General features: G+C 41.0%; 1 protein-coding gene across 1 annotated transcript in view; it reads left to right on the forward strand.

Moving 5' to 3' along the window:
- LOC144683333 (short transient receptor potential channel 5-like) overlaps nucleotides 1-23,497 on the forward strand; it is a 98,130-nt gene that overhangs the window by 45,455 nt on the left and 29,178 nt on the right. Inside the window, exons 3-5 of the mRNA XM_078546267.1 lie at nucleotides 12,670-13,191; nucleotides 18,123-18,459; nucleotides 21,626-21,765. Coding sequence (XP_078402393.1) covers nucleotides 12,670-13,191; nucleotides 18,123-18,459; nucleotides 21,626-21,765 — 999 coding nt within the window. The remainder of the gene's footprint in view (nucleotides 1-12,669; nucleotides 13,192-18,122; nucleotides 18,460-21,625; nucleotides 21,766-23,497) is intronic.

The following is a 23,497-nucleotide window of genomic DNA, read 5'->3' on the forward strand; positions in this document are numbered from 1 at the left end:
ACTCAATTTGACCTTTTCCTAACACACAAGTACAGAAATACAAATCAAACTTAAACTTTAAAGCTACAACTCATTCCTAACACCTACAGATACCAATATAACTTAAATTGTCTCTGCTTCCCAACACTCTAGAAATAAAGTGTAGTGCTTGGTTTGCTATTTTTATAGCCTTGCTAACCTGTGGCACAATTTTTAGTGTTTAGTGTAATAGTACTCCAAAATCCTTGTTCCCTTACCTAGACTCACATCTTCCAAGTTTTTGCTCCCTATTTTTCTACCAAAATGTACTACTCCACATTTATCTGTGCTGAACTTCATTTGCTAATTATTTTCCTATTCTGCAAGTTTATTAATGATCTGATTCCAAAGTCTAATATATGAACGCAAGTTGTGCACAGTACTTGTCCCAGCACTGGTCCTTGTGGAACCCCACCTTCTGCCACTCTGAATAACTACCCTTTACTCCCACTGCCTGCTTTGTGTCTTGAAGCCAGCCAGCAATTCATTCTGCGTCTTGTCCCCTGACTCTGCCTTCTCTGACCTTATTCGTTAGCCTATTCTGGGGCACCTTATCTGGGCCATTTGAAAATCCAGATAAATTACATCTGCTACATTACCATTGTCTACCCTCTCTGTTACCTTCTCAAAAAATTCAATAAGGTTGGTCAAGTAAGATCTTCCCATTTGATAACCATGATTATATTGCTTTGTTTCTATTCTCTCCTTTAGTAAGGATTCCATTATTTTCCTACCACTGACGTTAAGCTGACTGGCCTATAATTCCCTGGACATGTTCTATTCCCTTTCTTAAATATAGGAATTTCATTATCCAGCTGCCAGACCTCTGGCATTGCACCATTTTCTAACAAATTATTAAATATGTGTAGCAATGCCTCTGCTATCCTAACCCTAGATTATTTTAAAATATGTGGATGTAATCCACCTGGACCAGGGATTTTATCCTCTTTGAGCTTGATTGGTTTAGTTAATACATCATTTTTTTAAAAATTAAGTGGACATATCACACCACTTATCTCATTATTCAATGTCATGTCTGCCTGTTCGATCTCCATGATAAATACCAGAGTGAAACATTTATTTAGTACTTCTGCCATCTCTCTGTCATTACCTGTGGTATTATCCTGTCTATCCCTTAATGGCCCTATTCCCATTGCAACCTTCCTTTTATATTGATGCGCCTGTACAATATTTTAGTATTTTGCTTTATGTTCTTCAATAATTTAATTTCATAGTTCTTCTTTGCCTTCCTAATTGTTTTCTTTCACTTCTCTCCTAATCTTTTCATATTGTCTCTTATCATGAACCCCTCTGCTGTCTATGTCCTTAATGTGCCTTTCCTAACCCTCAAATGTCTTTATTCATCCATGGATTTTCATTCGTGTTTAGTTTCTTCTTTTCTTTTAGCAGAATAGATTTTTCCTGCATTCTGTTAAACACTGTTTTAAATGTTGTTATTCTACATCGTTGTTTGCCAATATTATGTAACTCACTTTATTTTCCAACAGCTCCAGTCTCAGCCCCTCAAAATCTGCTTTTCTCCAATATATTAATCAGGTTTTCATTACACTCCATCCTGCCCATGGGTGAGATTTCCTCAAAAATGCAAAGGTCGCCTGGCCGATTCGCCCACCAACCGTAATGTTGGACAGGCAACGAAAAATCTCTCTTAACTAATAAATTAATGGCCTTAATAAGCCTCTTACTTGTTGGCGGGCGCGCTGCCGACTCTCGCACGCGGCCGCCGACCGAAATATTGCACAAGTGCGCGATGATGTCATCACACTCGCCTGATGTCATCGCACGCAATTTTATGCCCGGTCGGGTCGGGCGTGCACCCGCCCACAGGATGTAAAATTCTGCCGTATGTTTTTTACTCAATTCCCTAATTGTCTGCATTTTTCTTCCTCCATCTTCCTTCCACTATTAGCTGGTCTGTAAACCGCATATACTTGTATGATTGACCATTTATTATATTTTATCTCTATCATCTATCTATGGATTCTATTTTTGTCTTTCTGATAGTTGTGTCCCTTTTTTCTTACTTGCATGATGTTATTCCTAATAAGAGTAAGTACTCCATCCCTTTCTTCTTTTCTATCTTTTCTAAAATGTTATACACGTAATGTTTAATTCCCAATCCTGAATTTTTTGTAGCCATGTCTCAGTAATTCTTACTATGTCTGGCCCCTCCCAATGCATGATCGCTTCCAGTTCCCATTTTATTAATGACACTATGTACATTGTTGTACAGTTGCCCTATTTTAATAGGATTTCCTCTCTGTTTAACCATCTGTTTAGAATCCTTTTCTATAACTCTATATACTCCCTTGCCATTAACATCCTCCTTGCTTTATTTTTCCTTATGCTTTCCTTTGTTGTTTTGGTTACATTTAGGCTGCTAATATTTCTTGTAGATCCCTCCCCGTCTATTAACTTAAAACTTTTTCCACCTCCTTGTTCACCCTTTCTGCTGGGACATGGATCCCATCCCAGCTCAGGTGGAGCCTGGCCTATAGGTACTGCTCCTTCTTGACACAGAACTGGTGCCAGTGTCCTATGAAAAGGATGCCCTCTTTCCTATACCAACCCTTTAGACAGATGTTAATTTGCATATAGTTTGGACAATAATCCAGAAATTATTACCCTCAAGGTCCTGCCTAACTCTCTTAGTAGGACCTCCTCCCTCTTCTTACCTATGTTGTTCATTCCAATGTGTACCCAGACAACTTGATATACCCCTTCCCTTTCCAAGTTGCCCCCCAGCTGCCATGAGATGTCCATTGTTTTTGGTCCTCGCTCCAAACTCCGTTCCTTAGCTACTGACTTCATCCCTGGAAACATTCTCAGGCTAAGCCAGTCTGTACGCAATCATCCTGGGGAGAATTTTCTTCCCATCAGCGGGGTTGTGCGGGTGCGGGCATGGGCATGCACGCAGCCGCCATTTTACCCGGAAGTGCTGAGTGCTCCCTGTGTGGGCAAGGGGGGTGTTGCCTGAGTTGGGGCCTGCGCAGAAATCTCCCTGAGGCATAGAGCTGCCTCAGGAAGATTAATTTAAGTTTTAAAAATTTTAATAAAGGAGAAAAAAAAATTTAGGACATGTCCCCTCATGTGAAACTGCCACATGAGCTCGGACATGTCTATGAATTTTTACTTAAAAATTTTTCAAACCTTTAAAAACCTCATGAAACCTCATCCCACCAGTGTCATGTGATGGGGGCAAAGCCTGATGAAATTGGACCTTAATGTTCCTGCTTCATATTCAAAATAATGGCACAATGAGACCCAATTTTACTTACTGTATATCAAACACTCCTCAGTCGTGTATAACGTGAGTTAGATGCCGAGTTAAACCAAAAGATCTGCCAGAAAATATTTTCTTGTGCGCTATGTGTGGTGAAATCATAAATCTTCACATAGAAATATATTTTGAATTTTGCTACACACATTGTACACAAGAAGCCGGATTTTCAAAGCAGGGCCAGGAACCTGAGTGCCAGATGAATTCAGGGTCCCAACCCTGTGCCTCAACTGTGTCATTCTCACAATGCTATTTTTGAATATAAATATCCTAATTGGGCAGGAGGCAGGCTCGGCGCCCAGTTAGTGGTGCTTAGCGTCTCTTGGAGGCACAAGCTTCCTTCTTGATGCCAGTGAAAGCACGTCAGCATTGGGTTCCAGCCCCACTGGCATTTCAAAACACAGCCCAAGAAATTTACAGGAGAAAGCAGCAATGAAGAAAAATCGTAAGCTCAGGTATCTTTAAAATTTATTCTCGGGGTGTTGGCAAAACCAGTATTTCTTGCCTATTCCCGATTGCCTGAGAAGGTGAAGCTGGGCTGCCTTCTTGAACTGCTGCAATTCTATGTAGAGTGTGATACAACCAAATGGCTTGCTGGGCCACTTCAGAGAGCAGTTAAGCATCAACAACAGCAGAATCACATATAGCTCAGGCTGGATAAGGATAGCAAATTTCCTTCCCTAAAAGACATTAGTGAACTAACTGGGTTTTTACAATAATCCAAAAGCTTCTTGCTAACTTGATATCAAATTATTTTTCCAGTTTTTTTTTAACCGAGGTCAAATTCTCAAATTGCCATAGTGGAGTCTGAACTCATCCTTTCTATTTTAATAGTTCAGTAGCTGCAGTTCCTAAAGAAATTAACAATTGGATGTAAAAACACAAATTGGTTCCATTTTAAAATATACTGGGCCAGAGTCCCATTTTACTTAGTTTATTCATTATAATCTTTCTTGGTCATATTATTTAAATATTATATAAGAATGAGGATTACAAATTCCTCTGGCCGCTTTTTCTAGTAACATTAGAAATGCACTTGTTAAGTTTTCCTCTGGCATTTAGTGAAAGGATGAATGATTTCCTTCAGAATGTGTGTGTAATTTTGTAACGAAGGGAGGAGCTCTTTGGAAACATATTTCTCAACAGATTGACCAGAGGAACTCCTACCCCTATAATTTTGAAATTTTGTATTAGCAATTTAAGTCCATTAATATTATCAATATAATTTCTGGTTTGTAGTGACTATTATTTCAGACGAATCCAATTTGGCAGTGATCTTAAATCCTTTAGTGTGAATATGAGCATGCATCAGATTCACAGATGCACTTTTGCTGTGAGCCTTGATGTCTTCTGTCAACAATGAAAAATGAATATATTATACAAAGATAATTGGCACATGGGATTGATTTCAAGACTGTTAATCTTATTTTTGTTTATGTAATTTAATATAATGAAAACCCTTTGATTGAATCACGGCTATACTATGAACTGCACATTCTGTCTATTTGATACATAACCTATAAAGAACATTCTGTTTTAAAATTGTAACCTCCTAAATTCAGAGAATTCTACACTTGCAATACATGCGTGAAGCCTCAAACATTTCTTCACAAAATGGCTTCTGCGTATTTTGAGTAAATACTCCAGACTGCAGAAGGGAGCCATTTACTGACCTGCATATCCTGACTTTTCAACATTCATTGCTTAACATTCAAACAAATCTGATCCGATATGTGTGCCATACAGCAAAAATGATTTATTTCATAGAAGTGACAGCATAGCACCAAAAAAATTGTGCTTCATAAATGAGCAATAAAAAGAATATGCGCACATGTGAATTAAAGCATAGCTGTTGATGACTGCCTGCAATATTCCAGAATAAGTGCAGAATCAATACATTTCCTCGTGGGCAGAAAATCATTCCAGCGATTCACATACTGAGGAGAAAGATCACTGAAACTCACTTAAGATCAATGAATTTGTTGTATATTGATTAATGTTGATAACAATGTTATTTAAATTACTTTATGGTGAACTATCTACTTACTAAGGGCAGGGATGTCAATACTGAGGAATGGAAAGCTTTCATTTTTCAAACCCATTTGAAAACATCAAGCAAATTGAGCTCAGGGAGAACCAAAACTGTAAGGAGGAATCGAATGAGAAAAATACATTCATCAAGTTCGCAGACCATGTACAAACCATCCTCTCATGCATTCTAACTCATTTATTAGTCACCTGCAGAAAAGTTCTTCAAAGTTCACATGTCATCCAAAAAAAAGTTCGATAAAACACCACACAATCTGTCTATGTCCACACCTCTATTACCTAATATTGACCAGTTGATTTTCACAGCTGATATTTCCATATTTGCAGCACAGGAAACCATCATGTTCCATCAGCATTTGATGATCTCTATCTGTACTTATCTACATAACCTTAAATTGCTATTATAAACTGATATATTCTAGTTAATTTTGAAGGAGTTAATCAACAGGTTAGTTATTCATTTGAGATCCAGAGTAAACATTTCTCTCTACTATGCCACACTACTAGTTTAAGTAGGTACCCATAATGTGCATATAAAAGAAATGACAGCAGTCTTTCTGAAGAAGGATTCCAATTAAGTGCCAGTTAATGATGAATTATGGTTAGTTTTGGTGTGGTAGATTAACTAGGAATTAGATTGATAGAAACTCACTCTAATTAGCATATTTATGGCCAGCAGTGACAGAAGACATTCATCCCATTAACCTGGGTTGAAATTTTCAGACCAAGGTCCCAGGGGCAAGATGGCAGTGATCTAACTCCTGATATAATATTTTATTAGCAATAGAGAACTAATTGCGACTGTTTCTTTTCTGTGAGCATGTGGATTTGGTTGCCTCTTCGCTGAGCATATGTAATGAGTGGTTCAGCATAACCCCGGAAGAGGATTAGTTAGGAACATGCCATATGGTCTTCGTACCCTGCTGCTCAAGCAGAGCTACATTCAAATCAATTTTGAAAACGTGAATGTGCATCCTCCTGCTTGGTAGAATCCTTCAGCTGTGAATTGAAATTAAAATAAAGCAATGTTAAAGAATTACTAGGCTGGTAGCTGTAGTTAGTACTTCAGTTTTCTTGTTGCTTTATCTGCAATGCACATGCAGAATCCATGCCACATGCTCTTCAACATCAAACTTTTGACTGTTAGCATATGTGACTTGTCATGTGGCATCTCTCTGCTGTGCACCACACTCATGATCAACCTCAGGTGATCACACATGGCTAGTTATGAGACTCAGATTGCCAACTCTGTCTGGGTGTATTACTGGAAGATTCAAAACATAACCTTCTATCTCGAACCAGTCCACCCCCAACATTCATGTCAAATTGGTCAATTATCCAGGCACATTTCCTTCCCACAGCAATTTGGAAGGAAACAGTTACCCAATTGAATTAATCTTGACTGTTGGTGAAACAGCCTTTCCTCCCCATCTCTAATACTTAAATATGTAATAAATAAAGATGCTCAATTTTATTTAATGCCCCTACGGTTTTCCTCCGGGATTGCTTGCCGCAGTGTTCTGGAGATTAACCTTCAATACCTGGATATTAATTCTAGGACAATCCTGGAAGGTTAGCCTGAGTGACACTTAATACTTAATAGGCTTCCCTAAAAGAGGTGACGTGAGGCTCTCACTGTCTATCCAGCTGGCAGGCGAGACCCCGTCACCTTTATTTAATATTGTCCTCTGTCCACACAGTTGGCCCAGCTGCTCTGGCCTTTTTTCAGGTGTGAATATTTTGCACCTTTCTCCCAGAAAGTCTCAACCTGAACCCCACCCCCCTCCGTCACCATGGTAGCTAAGCCACACTGGCTTGTTGTCGGGCATGAATTCATAGCAGATCACATGACTCTCTTCATTCCTCCATTTTACCTTGAGTTAAAGAGACATTCCAAAATATAACCATCTAAAAAACAAACCCCCAATATATTACTGCTATCTGCTTCAATCGCTCCATATGGCAGAGGATTCCACATTTTCTCCACTTCCTGTGGAAAGACATTCCTTCAAAATTATCGTTCGATCTCTTAGTAGCTATTTTATATCTATGTTCCCTAGTTGTGGATTTATACTAATGGAAACAGTTTCTCCAAATTTGCGATAACAAATCCCTTGACAGGGTAGACACTGACAGCTTGCTTCTGCTGGCTGGGGAATCTAGGACACAGGGGCACAGTTTCGAGCTAAGAAGGACTGAGATGAGGAAAAATTTATTTATTCAAGGGCTTGTGAATCTTTGGGATTTTTTTACCCCAGAGGATTGTGGATGCTTCATCACTGAATATATTTAAGGCTGGGATGGACAGATGTTTTGTCTTTCAGTGAATCAAGGGAAAATGAAGTTGAGACCGAAGATCAGCCAAGATCATACTGAATGACAGGGCAGGCTCAAGGGGCCAAATGGTCTACTCCTGCTCCTATTTGCTATGTTCTTTTGCTCTTATGTTGATAATGATTTCAGGGATTCCATCAATTCTCCTCTGAATCTTCTCTTTTCCAGAGTAAAACTTCCAGCCTGCTCCATCTTTCTAATAGTTGCATCCCCTTATTTGTAGTAACCTGTAAATCTTTCCTGCTCTTTCTGCAGTATGTCACAACTCTTTTTATAACATGAAGACCAGAACTGCACACAGCACTCCAAATATGAGTGAACCAAGGTTTTATGCAAATTTAACATGACATCCCTGCTTTTGTATTCTACTTCTCTAGAAATGAACCCTATTACATTGTTTGCACTCTTACTGGCCTTATTATCTTGTGTTGTTACTTTTAGTAATTTAAAAATCTGTATTCCAAGATCACTTGAAAGTCCATGAGCACTGCATCCATTGTATTGTCTTTGTCTACTTTTTCTGTTATTTCATCTGGGGAGGTGGTGGAATAGCAGTATTGTCACTGAGGTAGTATTCCAGGGTAATGCCCTGGGAACTTGGGTTTGAATCCCATCACAGCAGATGGTGAAATTTGAGTTCAATAAAAATCTCGAAATAAAAGCCTGATGATGACCATGGGTAGAATTTTACCTATGGTGGGCGGGGGCAGAGCCGACTGCGCGCCGCCATTTAATGTGGGCGGGCCAAATAAGGCTCAGCGCTACCTGTGCAGGCAGGGGGAGAAGGAAGAGTTGGCGCCTGCGCTCTTTCGTGTGCGCGAAATAGAGCATCAATCTCCCTGAGGCACGGAACTGCCTCAGAGAAATTAGGTGGATAATAAAAATTTTTTAAATAAAGTAAAAAATTATTTAAACATGTCATGAGCCGGGACATGTTTGTGAAGTTGACAAAATTTATTTGTTAATTTTATAAAACCTTCAGGAAACCTCATCCCGCCCGTGGATGAGGTTTCCTGGAAAACCTTAAGGTTGGACAGGCAGCATTGTTAATAGGGTAAATTGCTTTCTTAATGGCCTTAATAGGCCGTTAACAGTTCAGCGGGCATCATCTTGCGTCATTTTGCGGGTCAGTGTGTCGGGCCCACCCCCGCACATTGACGGCAATATTGCCAATTGTTGTAAAAACCTGTCTGGTTCACTAATGTCCTTTAGGGAAGGAAATCTGCTGTCCTTACCTGGTCTGGCCTACACGTGACTCCAGACCCACAGCAATGTGTTAACTCTTAAATGCCCTCTGAGCAAGGGCTGTTGGGGATGGGCAATAAATGCTGGTCTAGCCAGAGATACACACATCCCATGAACGAATAAAACACAAGGTCGGTTAAGCATGGTTTTTCCTTTTCAAAATCCACGGTGGCTATTACTGTTATATTCTACTTCTGTGGATGGTTTGTTACTTGATCTTTTGCAAATATTTTGGTTTGTTTCGCACCACTGATTCTAAGGTCTATGACTGCGTTTTTGAAGATAGAAATTACATTTGCTGAAAGATGAAAAGTGAGAAAAGGAGAAATCAAGTGAAATATGTGAAGGAAGAAGGAAAGAGAAACAAAATTAAGTGAAATCAAACAGAAACAGAGTGATAACATTGACTTTAAACATATAGGGCCAAATCTTTCGCTTGGCAGGCAAGTACGCACCAGACCCACTCAAGCTTGAAATGAAACGCATTGATGTCAGCCGAGTGTGCCAATGTCAATGCGCAGTCTCATGATAGCTCGGTAGACGGGCGTGCGCCAGAGTCAGCAGCGCGCCCGCCGAAAATTTAAAGGACTGTTAAGGCCATTAAATAATCAATTAACTTTAATTTTTCGCTGCCCATCCAACCTAGTGGTTGACGGGCAGGCGAAAAGGCCAAGCGGCCTTTGCATTTTTTGGGAAACCTCATCCACAGGCGGGATGGGGTTTCCAAAAGCAAATAAAAATAAAATAAAATTTAATTAATAATATGAGCAACATGAGCAGGGACATGTTTTATTACATTTTTATTTTCTGTTTTAAAAACGCTTCATCTCCCTGAGGCAGCTCTATGCCTCAGGGAGGCTTTCGAGCGCTTGCTCGCGTGCATGTGCGAAATTCGTGCTCGGCCCACTCTCCCTCTTCCCCCCCCCACCCCACACACAGGCAGCGCTGGGTGGTGCCACTCGCGTTTCGAGCTGGGCAGGCCTTAATTGGCCCAAATGCGTGAATTCGCAGACCAGCCCTGATCATGGGCGGTGGTCTGCTTCCTAACTGCCCCCGCCCGCCCCCACCGAGGCTGCCCGACAAGGGCAAAACCCTGCCCATAGATAGTATCAAATCTTGGATTGACAGTTTAGCATCACAGGAATGAAATTTAGGCACTGCCACTGGACCCTCTAACCAATTAGTTAGCTAATTGTTGGGAATAGAATTTGGCTCTTTGAAAAGAAGTCTAACGCTTAACTGAAACATGAAAGGCTCTCCCTCGAAGAACTAATCCTTTCACTTTCCAGATTTTAAGGCTCATCCCCAATCCCACTCTGATTTTCCATTAATGTTCCCATTAATTATCTGTCCTCTGGGCCAGGATTTTTACCTTGTCGGGCGAGCGCGATGAGCTGGCCCAGGAGCGGTCGTGAGGGTGACCGCCGCCCGTAATCGGGCCCCAACATCGATTTCACACTGGCTGCCCAATTAGTGGCCAGCCAATGTGAAACGCCCGCTGCAGCGCTGCCGGGGTGGGGGGCGGGAGGAGGGCAAACACAGAAGGTTGTGCAAGTGCACACAGTGAAAGCTCCATGAGGCATTGAGTTGCAGCTCTGTGCCTCCGGGAGCTGAAGATTTAAAAACACAAAAATAAAAAAACTTCCATTGTTAAAAACATGTCCCCTCATGTGACCCTGTGACATCACGGTTGGCGGGCAGGCGAAAAGGCCAAGCTGCCTTTGGATTTTTTTAGGAATCCTCATCCATGGGACTCTGTCACATGAGCAGGGACATGTTATGAATAAAAATAAAATAAAAGTTTTAAAATTTCAGCCAATTATTACTTTAATGGCCTTCATCGGCCTGTTAATTGCCAGCAGGCATGTTGCTGACTCCCCTGCGCTCCTGCCAATGAAATATAGCGCGAGTGCGTGATGACATCGAGAAACCTGCCCAACGTCATCACGCAGCATTTTACGCTCGAGCACAAATTTCTGCCACTGGTTTCACATATATAACCACGTGTACAGAAACAAGACACACATACATACAAATACACTGTTGGTACAATTATGTTATTAGCATATACAGTGATTGCAAACATTCACACCACACAAGTGTCAGGCAATGACCATCTCCAACAAGAGAGAATCTAACCATCTCCCCTTGATGTTCAATGGCGTTACCACTGCTGAATCCCCCACTATCAACCTCCTGGGGGTTACCATTGACCAGAAACTGAACTGGACCAGCCATATAAATACTGTGGCTACAAAGGCATGCCAGAGGTTGGGAATTCCATGTGAGTACCTCACTCCCTGATTCCCAAAGCCTGTCCACAAATCAGATGTGTGATGGAATACTCTCAAGTTGCCTGGTTGATTGCAGATCCAAAAACACTGAATAAGCTTGACATCATCCAGGACAAAGCAGCCTGCTTGATTGGCATCCCTTCCACCAGCTTAAACATTCACTCCCTCCATCACCGACATACAGTGACAGCAGTGTGTACCATCTACAAGGTGCACTGCAGAAACTTAGCAAGGCTCTTTTGACATCATCTTCCAAACCTGCAGCCTCTACAGCCTAGAAGGACAAGGGCAGCAGATGCATGGGAACACCACCACCTGCAAGTTCCCCTCCAAGACATTCACCATCCTGACTTGGAAATATATTGCCGTTCCTGCACTGTCACTGGACCAAAGCCCTTCCTAACAGCACTGTGGGTGTACCCGCACCACATGGACTGCAGCCATTCAAGAAGGCAGCTCACCATTGCCTCCTCAAGGGCAATTAGCGATGGGCAATAAATGCTGGCCTAGTCAGTGATGCCTACACCCTGTGAACGAATAAATAAGAAAAACATTGCATTTGAAGTATAGGTCCTATAGTTAAAACTGTAAGCATCATTCTTCCAATGGATCCTGAAATTATCCCCCAAATCAGAGAGTGCAAAATAATTGCCAACCTTAGGCTGTGCAGCGCATGTGCACAAGATTGTGACCAGAGATGGAGTACAGGTATTGAACGTGAGAGTGTAAGGATGCATTTAATCAGTTTTGGATAGTTATTTTTACAAATCCAGCATAAAATAAGTCATCACCTTGGACTATAAATGTTGAAAATAAAAGGATTTAAGTTGCCATTTTATTAAGGACTGGATAGGTCAGTGAAAAATGTTGCTTTTTGGGAAGAGAAGGAATTGAATTGAACATTTGAAGAATATGCAGTTCAAATCTTTATTTTATTAGGGGCAGTAAGAGCCTCAAAGTCTGGTCAGTAACCTTACTGACCTGTTTCATTTTAAAACAGACTTACTGCCAAGTATCTAAAATGTTCTACTTCAGATGGTAGGGCTCCTTTTAGTATAGAAAACAGGGTCCTATGATGTAAGTAGAACCCCAACTGCTATTTTAGATGAAAACTGGGCAAGGAAAGGGAAGAGGCCCTCTAAAAGCAAGTGTTCAATTATTTTTGTTTACTCTGGAGGAGCAGGGATCTTCCTCAGAGACCTGCCAGAATAATTTGGGTCTCTGTGGCCCCAGAACCTCAAGCCTCTAAATCAAACTCTAAATCACAAGGACTACCTCATCACTGGGACCACGCTCTCCATCAAAAGCCCAAAGCAAGCCCATTCTGTCTGCTGACTACAACATTTCATGTTGTGTAACCTATTCTTTGATTTGCTTTGATACTCTGAGAAAATCATTATTGATTAATTATTTTTCTCTGCTTGGCAGGTCCTTCCTTTACTGATGGATGCCCAGTTTTCAGAATTCACTCCAGATATTACGCCCATAATGCTTGCTGCACATACCAATAACTATGAAATTATAAAACTGTTGGTACACGGAGGAGTCTCCATCCCTCGACCTCACCAAGTCAGGTGCAACTGCGTGGAGTGTGTTTCCAGTTCAGAAGTTGACAGCCTCCGTCACTCGAGGTCACGGCTGAATATATACCGTGCTCTTGCCAGCCCCTCATTAATAGCCTTGTCAAGTGAAGATCCGATCCTTACAGCCTTTCAACTGGGTTGGGAACTGAAGGAGCTCAGCAAAGTGGAGAATGAGTTCAAAGCTGAATACGAAGAGCTGTCACAGCAGTGCAAGCACTTTGCCAAAGACCTGCTGGATCAGGCTCGAAGTTCCAGGGAACTGGAGATCATATTGAACCACAGAGATGACCAAAGTGATGAGTTAGATCCCCAAAAATGCCATGATCTAGCCAAACTAAAGGTAGCCATCAAGTACCATCAGAAAGAGGTAGGACTAAGACATGGTCATATCTACTCGTACGTAAATCTAAGTAAGTTAACTCATGTCAGAAGCAAGATTTTAAGTCATCATATAATTGGCTCCTTCCTTAAGTTTCTATTCATCAACACTGTTACAACTAGGTTAGGAGGGAAGAGCTGACTCCTCTCTTTATCTCACACCTGGGTTGGTTATAACAGATTTTGAATTTTTAAAAAAATGTGATATTGCCTATCCAATAAGTAAACATATTTTCCAGAAGGAAAATGAGTTCAGGCCAGTATTCCTATTTGCCAGCTTTTACTGTTTTTTCCTTTTGGGTAACTGTGTATAGCTCAGGTGTAAGAATTAAACCAGCCAGATTCTTTGAGTTAACTTGAGTAGTTAGGTTTATTACTGAAACTCACTCAGGTAAAAATACAGAAATTATCAACAAAAAGGTTCAAAATGTAGAAATAGGTCCCATCAACCCACTAATCTAAAAAACACATACACATCTCCCCCAGGCATTAACAAAAGAAAATAAACTTTATAGAGTATCAGATGTTAAAACTTGGACAAGTAAAACGGGTAAAGTCAGAGAAATTATTCATGGATTATCTGAATGCTTGTCCATAGCTAAAGAGTCTCTTTCCATGGTGGCTGCTGAGACTTTGATTTCTCATTGAAGCAATCGCTCTGCAATCATGGCTGATTGATTCTCTTTTCTCTTGAAGACAGTGATGTTGAGTTGGAATCCTCCTTTAAGAACTCTCAGTTTGCAGCAATGAGTTCTTCTGGTGGGTTTTCAAACCACAAACAGGACTTAGCTTTGTTGAGAGAGGAGGGAAGGTTGTTGCTCCTACTGTCCCTGTCTCTTAGTTCAAAACCAGTATATTTTATACCCAAGCGATGGGTCACATGATCTCTCTCTGGTTTCAATATGGTGCTTATCTTGTCCATTATCTCTGAAAGCTCTGTAGACTCTATGTCTCCATAAAGTGGCTTGTGGCGTTTGCAAATGCAACTTAGTTGCTGCTGCAGGCCAGTGTCCTTTGGTTAGTAAAAAATGTTATTTTCAAAAAGTTCTATATATTTATCCAGCAGATTATATTACATCTTCTAAACAACACCCATTCTTTGGAAATAATTCCTAACCTGACAAAATGTAAAGTAGCACAGGCTTTGTAAGCATGATGCCAGGTGGTGCAGGGAGCTCAGTGTCCTACTTAGCTTGCTATATGTATGTTCAAGATATATACTAATTGTTCACTGATAATGTTGTGCATCGTAAGTTAAGACCAAGTGTCATACTCAGGTGAAGTGGGGTTAGAGGGTGGATGATATTTGAACCAGTGCATGTAGACATAATTCAGTCTCCATTTAAAAGTTAAGGGCGCAATTTTTTGTTGCCTACTTCCCATCCGAAAACCAGGCAGCCAACAGTTGAAAACGGGAGGTAGCGGCTGGTGAGGAGGGAGGGACACAACTGTCACCTCATTGATACCGTCTGCAATTTTCAGGCAGAGCTGTGAATGAAGGAACAGCCAGGAATAGTTATAAAGCTACAAATAGATACAAGTTCACTTCCAGTGCCAGTTGTAAGGTTCCGATTGCTAATTCCAGGTTCAAATGAGTGCTGCTTGCATCTTGAATGCTCTGTCTATTTATAGAAGTGTTGAGCGGCCTAACCAGTGGTTGAGACTGCTGGAGGCCAGTTAGTAAACTGTCCAGAAAATGTTTTAATTTTTATTTTTGTGAGGCAGGTGCACTTCTCTTGGTCCCCCTCAAAATCCCTGATCTGTTGCTGGCCATGCGAGGCCCTTCCTTGGGATTGCCTGGGTTCTCTGATTTCCCATTCACCCCAGCCAGAGAGTTACAATCGAATGTCTATTTGGCTGCAGCTCACTGGCAGCATTTAAATGCCACCTGGCACAGGCCTTAGGTTGATTTTGTGCCAATTTCAGGCAATTACAACCTCCCGCTAGTGGTAGCACTGTAGTGTCTTCATTGACAAGTGAGTATGGTTACATTTACCTATCAATTTCCAATGCACCTGTAAGTATAGAACATTATGGTAGATAATTTTGCAGGACTAGGGTAGGAAGAAAGATGAAATGAACCAAATGAAAATGGAAGCTTGGCATTTAAACTTGTAGATTATAGACAGAAGAAAGACAAGGGAAAGAGCCAAGATTCAGGGAAAGAATGAGACAGAATGATGTAGGGCAGGAGATAGCAAGGGTGCAGAGAGGAAGAAAACCAATCGTCTAAAGAAAGACTATAGTCATTTGTTCACATAAAACGTCACCCTCAAAAAAAAACATCGCATGCCTGGATATGAAGGATGATCACCTGCTGGAATGATGATCTGAGACTTCGTGTAGTAATGATGTTCTCTATGAATGTGGACTATTAATGGAGAGGTGAGTGTGAAGTTGTACTGGATTTTGTAAAACACTAAAGGATCGGCTCAGACTTGCCAGCAAATATGACTTCTTACTTTATTTTATATCAACAGCTATTGTTTCTAGAATTTACAAAGAATCCTGATATGTGTTGTGTCACATCCTGAAGCTACTCATTTGTGATTCAGTCACTTGTTAGCAAAGCAGGAAACAGCGTTTGTCTGGTCCTAAAGGAAAATTAACGTCTCATTTTGCATTGCGATTTAAACTGAACTAAAGGGTAAAATTGGCAACATGTTGGGAAGCCGGCTGCAACACGCTGACTTTGACTTTAGCACGTTAGACTTCCTGTGCAGAACCCCTTTGGGAAAGGTTGGTTTTCAGTTTCCGTATATTAATCATTCAATTACATAGGAACATACGAATTAGGAGCAGAAGTAGACCACTCAGCCCCTCAAGCCTGCTCTGCCATTCAGTAAGATCATGGCTGATCTGATTGTAACCTCAACCCCACATTCCTGCCTACCCCTGACAACCTTTCACCCCCTTGCTTATCAAGAATCTAGCTACCTCTGCCTTAAAAAAATTGAAAGACACTGCTTCCACTTGCCTTTTGAGGAAGAGAGTTCCAAAGACTCACGACCCTCTGAGAGAAAAAAATTCTCCTCATCATGTGGTGAGACCACATCTGGAGTATTGTGTACAGTACTGGTTTCCTTATTTAAAGAAAGATGTAAATACGTTAGAAGCAGTTTAGAGAAGGTTTACTAGACTAATACAGGAATGGGTAGGTTGTCTTACGGGGAAAGGGTGGACAGGTTAGGCTTGTATCCACTGGAATTTAGAAGAGTAAGAGGTAACTTAAATGAAACCTTTAAGATCCTGAGGGGTCGTGACAGGGCGGATGTGGAGAGGATATTTCCTCTTGTGCATGAATCTAGAACAAGGGGTCACTGTTTAAAAATAAGGGGTCGCTCATTTAAGACAGAGATGAGGAGAAAAAGCAGGAGAAATCAGGGGATAAATTGGAAAATCTGATAAGAGCAGAAAAATATCAGCTTTTGGAAGATTGCACAAAGCCAATAAACTGAGAACTAAAGGAAAAAGCTAACATAATCCCAGTACCAGGTGATCAACCCTCATATCCAGGCCTGGGATGATTTTTAAAAAAATTATGACATGTGATATGAACGAGTGACTCCAGCTTTCTTTGTATAATTGGTCCTCCTGTCTATGCCCTCACTATCTCCAACTCTACATCAATGATGAACTTTGAACCTAAGCTGTTAAGGTAGAAATAAGGTTCTATCGCAGAGATCAAAGGACACTGTTAATTCACAGCACCACCTTTAATGTTTCTTTAAGTTTTCCGGGGTGATGGTGCTTTTTTTATTTGACCTGATGTCATTGGGGGTCCAAACATTGCATTGAAGGAAGTAGCTGTTCAAATTGTTCTATCTTTTTTTCTGCCCAGGAGCAGCAGTTATCAAATGGGATCTCTTTCTGGATGCAAACACTATTGGTGGCTGAAGCACTAAGGCATGGGATCTTCAGGACCTTTGGCACTCTGAAAACCCGCTCATATGCAAAGATTTTTGATGCATTCTGGGGCCAGCCTTAGTTCAAGTGGTTGGAACCAACAGAAACATGCCTACGAGGCATTTAAAACTATCCACTGCCTACATAAAACAAGGTTGCTTCCCCTGACATTGGTATTCTTGCAATTGTCCTGATGAGTGCAAGACGAAAAGTGTTGACAAAATGTCTTTTTTCAGCAATACTCAAAATGCAGAGAGTGCAAGTCTACAGCTGCTACATGAGCATAACATAACCATCCTCTGGCCTCTCTCAGGGGGAGTGGCCATGCATCACTACAGAATACAGGAATAGTTTTGTGATTTGCTTCCCTGTTTATCAGAAGCTGGGTTTATTAGTACTATATCCATGAAACCACTGCTTGTTGTTCCCCTGGCACAGATCAGCTATTATCACAAGAACCATCTGTGCTATTTTTGGGTTAGTCATTGGAATAGGGTGGAGTTTGCTTGGATCAATTAGAAACAGTCAGCTCTTAATAGCATGATACTCTTTTCAAGTTATCAACAGTCACAGATTGCAACTCTTTTGAGTACAATCACAGTTCTTGGTTTCTGGGAGTGGGACATGAACCCACAACCCTCTGATTCAAAGGCGAGGGTGCTATGAACTGAGCCATGCAGCTCATTGGAAATGCAGTAAATTGGAACACTAATATGTTATGACATGGGATGATGAAGCCAGTATAGTGCCAATGATTCCATTAAGAACTAAATTATGGATCTCAGCTGTGCAGCATAGGAAAGCAGTGAGCAAGAGCAGCTGCTTTTCCACATGGACAGAATAACTGGATATGCTCTTGCACACCCCTGGCCAGGTGATCCTCTTAGGTCCAAATGATGTAAGGGGATAGGGGGAGAAAAATACCTTGAACTGAGGGCTATTAAAGCTCAAAAGGAGAAAAAGTAATATTGTTCTGATTCTAGTGATTTTTATGTATTTTTGTTTTCTTCACAGTTTGTTGCTCAGCCAAATTGCCAACAATTACTGGCTACGTTATGGTATGATGGATTCCCAGGCTGGCGTCGCCATCACTGGGCAGTCAAGCTCCTAGCCTGCATTACCATCGGGTTTCTATTTCCAATACTCTCCGTGGTTTATCTGGTGGCACCAAAGAGCAGGATGGGACTGTTCATTCGGAACCCTTTTATTAAGTTTATCTGCCACACAGGCTCCTACTTGACGTTCCTTTTCCTGCTGTTGTTGGCATCTCAGCACATTGTCAAGACAGACCTTCACATGCAGGGGCCACCACCAACTATTGTCGAGTGGATGATATTACCATGGGTTTTAGGTAAACGTTTCTCTATACACTCACTTCTTCATTTAGAAGAAATTAACATGTTGTTTCATATCATAGAATCTTACAGCACATCATGGAAATGCTGTCTCTTTGGAAGAGTCATCCAACTAGTTGCACACCCCTGCTCTTTCCCCATGACCCAGCAAGTTTTTCCTTCTCAAGTGTGTATCCAATTCCCTCTTGAACGTTACTGTTGAATCTACTTCCACATCTCTTTCAGGCCATGCAGCCCAGATGATAACATCACAGATTTTGGTGTAGCAGGGCATCCAATGACACCTGCCATTAGTTAGATTTGCCCTGTACCCACAAAGTTCTGAAAGTGCAAACTGTTAATGGTGCAGTAATGCAGCACCAGAACCTGAGTGAACTGAATAATCAACCAGCTATCTCATGAACCAATCAGATTGACAGATTGAGAAATAAACAGAGGAAGGATTGAGAAGGAGGGCGAAAAAGAGTGGGTGAATTCAATGTACAATCAGGTAAAGGAAGAGAAGAGGAAAAGGAAGATCAGATTATAAGAGAGAGAAAGAAAGAAAAAGTCAAAAAGAAAATGTAAACAAAACTGTTTAAATTTTAAATTTTACACTTTTTAGATCTCCAAAAACAATACCTGAAGGAATGAAATGCCACACATGTAATAGGTCACTTTCAGTGCCAGAAAACCAACAATTAAGAATTATCACATAGGTAAAGATGTACTTCTGCTTGAAATAACAAGACTTCACTTTCTGTGGTGAATGTAGTTTGTATTGACTGCACAAATGCAGCACCTGCATAGTATTTCATATATTTCAATGCTGAGGCCAAGACTGAAATGCTGCTTTTTTACAGATAATAGTGGAGTGGCATATTTTGGACAACAGCAATTGGTATTTGCATTCAGTCATGCATCTGCTCCTCACCTGAAGTTGATGCACCATTTACACATAAACAAGGACACATGCCATTAGCCTGACCATTAATTTAACAATAAAATCTGGCCCAGCAACTCACTGTATAAAGAAAATTCTCCCCATCTCCCCTCTAATGCTTTTATCAATTATCTGCATTGTCTAGTGGGGTGGCATGGTGGCGCACTGGTTAACACTGCAGCCTCACAACTCCAGGGACCTGAGTTCGATCTATCTATCACGTTCTCCCTGTGTCTGTGTGGGTTTCTGCAGGGTGCTCTGGCTTCCTTCCACTGTTTAAAGATGTGCTGGTTAGGTGGATTGGCTTTGGGAAATTCTCCCCCAGTGTTTGTGTGCCCTGTGATGGACTGATGTGTATCCTACCTAGCACCCATTGCCTGTTGGGATAGGCTCCAACTCCCTGCGACCCTGAATTGGATGAAGCAGTTCTGGGAATAGTGAGTTTATTGTCTAGTTATTGACCCTCCAACAGTGGGGACAGTATCTTCTTTATCAAACCCTCCATGATTGTTAATACCTCTATTAAATACATCCTCAATATTCTCTGCTCTAAGGAGAATAATCTCAATTTCTCAAGGCCTTAGTACCCTTCTTAAAGGGTGGTGCCCAGAATTGGACACAATACTCTAGCTGAGGCCTAACCAGTGATTTATAAAGGCTTAGCACAACTTCCTTGCTTTTGTACTAAATGCTCCTATTTATAAAGCTCAGGAATCCCCTATGCTTTTTAACAGCATCATCAACTTGTTCTGCCATCTTCAAAGTTTTGTGAATGTGAATCCTCAGGCTTCTTTGGTCCTATACCCCTTTTAAATTGCACCATTTAATTTATAACAAAAACAGAATTACCTGGAAAAACTCAGCAGGTCTGGCAGCATCGGCGGAGAAGAAAAGAGTTGACGTTTCGAGTCTTCATGACCCTTCAGCAGAACTGAGTATAGTTAGGAGAGGGGTGAAATATAAGCTGGTTTGGGGGGGGGGGGGGAGAGAGAGAGAGAGAGAGAAGTTGGGGGGGGTGGTTGTAGGGACAAGCAAGCAGTGATAGGAGCAGATAATCAAAAGATGTCACAGATAAAAGAAACAAAGAGGTGTTGAAGGTGGTGGTATTATCTAAGAAAATGTGCTAATTAAGAATGGATGGCAGGACACTCAAGGTACAGCTCTAGTGGGGGTGGGGTGGAAAGACTGACAGGGTATTACCGTTATAGATTTAAAAATAATGGAAATAGGTGGGAAAAGAAAAATCTATATAAATTATTGAAAAAAAACAAAGGGAGGGGGAAGAAACGGGAAGGGGGGTGGGGATGGGGGAGGGAGTTTAAGATCTAAAGTTGTTGAATTCAATATTCAGCCCGGAAGGCTGTAAAGTGCCTAGTCGGAAGATGAGGTGCTGTTCCTCCAGTTTGCGTTGAGCTTCACTGGAACATTGCAGCAAGCCAAGGACAGACATGTGGGCAAGAGAGCAGGGTGGAGTGTTAAAATGGCAAGCGACAGGGAGGTTTGGGTCTTTCTTGCGGACAGACCGCAGGTGTTCTGCAAAGCGGTCGCCCAGTTTGCGTTTGGTCTCTCCAATGTAGAGGAGACCGCATTGGGAGCAACGAATGCAGTAGACTAAGTTAGGGGAAATGCAAGTGAAATGCTGCTTCACTTGAAAGGAGTGTTTGGCCCTTGGACGGTGAGGAGAGAGGAAGTGAAGGGGCAGGTGTTGCATCTTCTGCGTGGGCATGGGGAGGTGCCATAAGTGGGGGTTGAGGAGTAATTTAATTTAATTTATATTGCCTCTCATCCTTCTTCCTTCTAAAATACATCATTTTGCATATTAATTTACATCTACATATTTCGCCAGAGTCTCTATGCCCTCCTGATGTATCCTTCTCACTGTTTGTTTACTACACTTTGAACTCAAGTGTCTTCTGAAAACTTTGAAATTTTGCTTCTTATACTCAAGTACAGTTCATGAATAAAAATGAAAAAAAATAGTGGCCTTAATACCGAGCCCTTTATCATCATTGCTACATTTAAAATGCTTTATCAAAATACATATATGATTGTCTATTTTTAGCTTACAGGCTTACAAACTGAACAGAATAAAAACAGGTCTTAAAGAATAAAATCTCGGGAACAGTTTAAATAAAATAGAAGGAATTAAAACTGAAGACCAATGATACTGAATTCAAATGAAAAGCAGATCTGAATGAAGTGCCAGTTATATAGATACAAAAATATATCTCTTTTTCCAGGTTTTATATGGGCTGAAATCAAAGAAATGTGGGATGGTGGGTTTACTGAATATGTACATGACTGGTGGAACCTGATGGACTTTGCAATGAATTCCTTGTATTTAGCCACTATCACACTGAAGATTGTTGCCTATCTGAAGGTGAGTAGTCAGTCCATGATTTGTCACAGGAACTTAAGTAAACAATAACAATGGCTGTGTGAATTTTTGATACTATGTCTATTTGATCTGTGAAAAAAAGTATTCAATAGTATAGCAATAAATTGTGTCCAACCAAATGTGGACTGTCAGGGGACAATATCTTGAGTTACACATATGCAGAAAGTTGAAGGTGGTGGAAGCAATTTGAACTGAGGAATTCAGAGTATTAAACAACTAATGCTTTCCCAGTATTTAAAGATGTTAGTTTAACTATTCTATATACCAATATGCTAATTAGCCCACATAAATTATGTTTGAGGGGTGATCAATGAACAATTTGAGTCTGCAGAATGACTGCCCTTCATTAATAGGTTGACAGCAGGGTTTTTTTGTGTTTGCTTGCTGCAGCTGTGATCAGGCATTTTCAATTTTATCAGGCTCCGAGGGCTAAATGGCTTTTATGGCTTTTCTTTTTTCACATGTTCTTGGACATTTTTTTTAACAGTGGGCATAGTGACTTGGTGTTAACAATGTCCTTGTGCAACAAACCACCAGTTATCTTCCAACAAGGAAGCAGGAAAGGGGTTGGCGGTGAAGGGTGGGGGAATGGGATCAAGGGGGTGCCTACCTTGTACCCAATGATTGAATCGGGTGGGTTCAAGTGAGATTCTTCTTTTGCCTTTATTGTTTTTTATTTATGCACCCTTGTAAAACCTATAATACCTATCCTTATTGTACACCAATCCCTGACTGAGAAAACAGGACTTCTCTATTACTGCCCTTGACCCTCAAAACCAGAGCTTTTTACCCACATATTTTATCTTAATTACTTGTAAGTGTTGGTATTCCCCTCGAATTACTGTTATTTAGCATAGTTTCATAATTAGCTTTATGAACTTTCAATACAGTTTTCATTTACAAAGGTCTTCAGTTATTTTTTTCTTTTCTTGTTCATTTTCCCATCTCTAAGTCACCACGGGCAAGGCATCAGTCTATTTGCTCAGTCTGAGCTGCAAGGATAGCCTGGGTGAATCTGCCTCCCATTGTAAAAGTGACTAGTCTCTACCTGGTGCCTCCCCACTCGATGACAACTTAGATCAAGGGAAATTGCAGGAAGAAGACTATGGCTACCATTCTGTGGAAAACTACTTTGCAGTCCAGTGTGTTACACCCAGCCGTTCCTATGTTTTCACAAGAAAGCCTGAATGTCCCCCACAGCCTTTGCTGATGGCAAAGTTTTTTTTAAAAATCTGCAATGGCAAAGTGTAAATTTGTACAACAGGCTGCTGTTTATTTATCCAGATGGCAAATTGTCCAATCGAGTAAAAGCATTTCTCCTCAGAAAACACAGGGACGTGTAGAGAATGCATCCATGCTTAAGCAGTGTCAGTCAAATTTCCAGCTCAGTTCAGTTAATAAGATTACATTTTTTATGGAGTTACGTTGTGAATTTCAGGAAGCAGAACTGCAAGTGGGAAGCGAGCCCACATCAGCCACTAGTGAGACTCTGTGGTGGCATATTGCAAATTAGTGGCTGCTGCCAGGGTCACCATCCAATTAAGGACAAGTCGCCCCCTCCCACTCAGAAGTTGCCAGGTCAATCAGTAGGCATTGGCAGCAGATTTCTGTCATGATCAATGCCAGCAGTGTAGCCCTAAAGATCTGGAGGCAGTGCTGCATGAAATTCAGTGACCTCACACAAGTGATCAAATTCAGTGACTGCATCTTCAAA

The sequence above is a fragment of the Cetorhinus maximus genome, chromosome 8 (assembly GCF_964194155.1).
Source record: "Cetorhinus maximus chromosome 8, sCetMax3.hap1.1, whole genome shotgun sequence".
Lineage (NCBI taxonomy): Eukaryota > Metazoa > Chordata > Chondrichthyes > Lamniformes > Cetorhinidae > Cetorhinus > Cetorhinus maximus.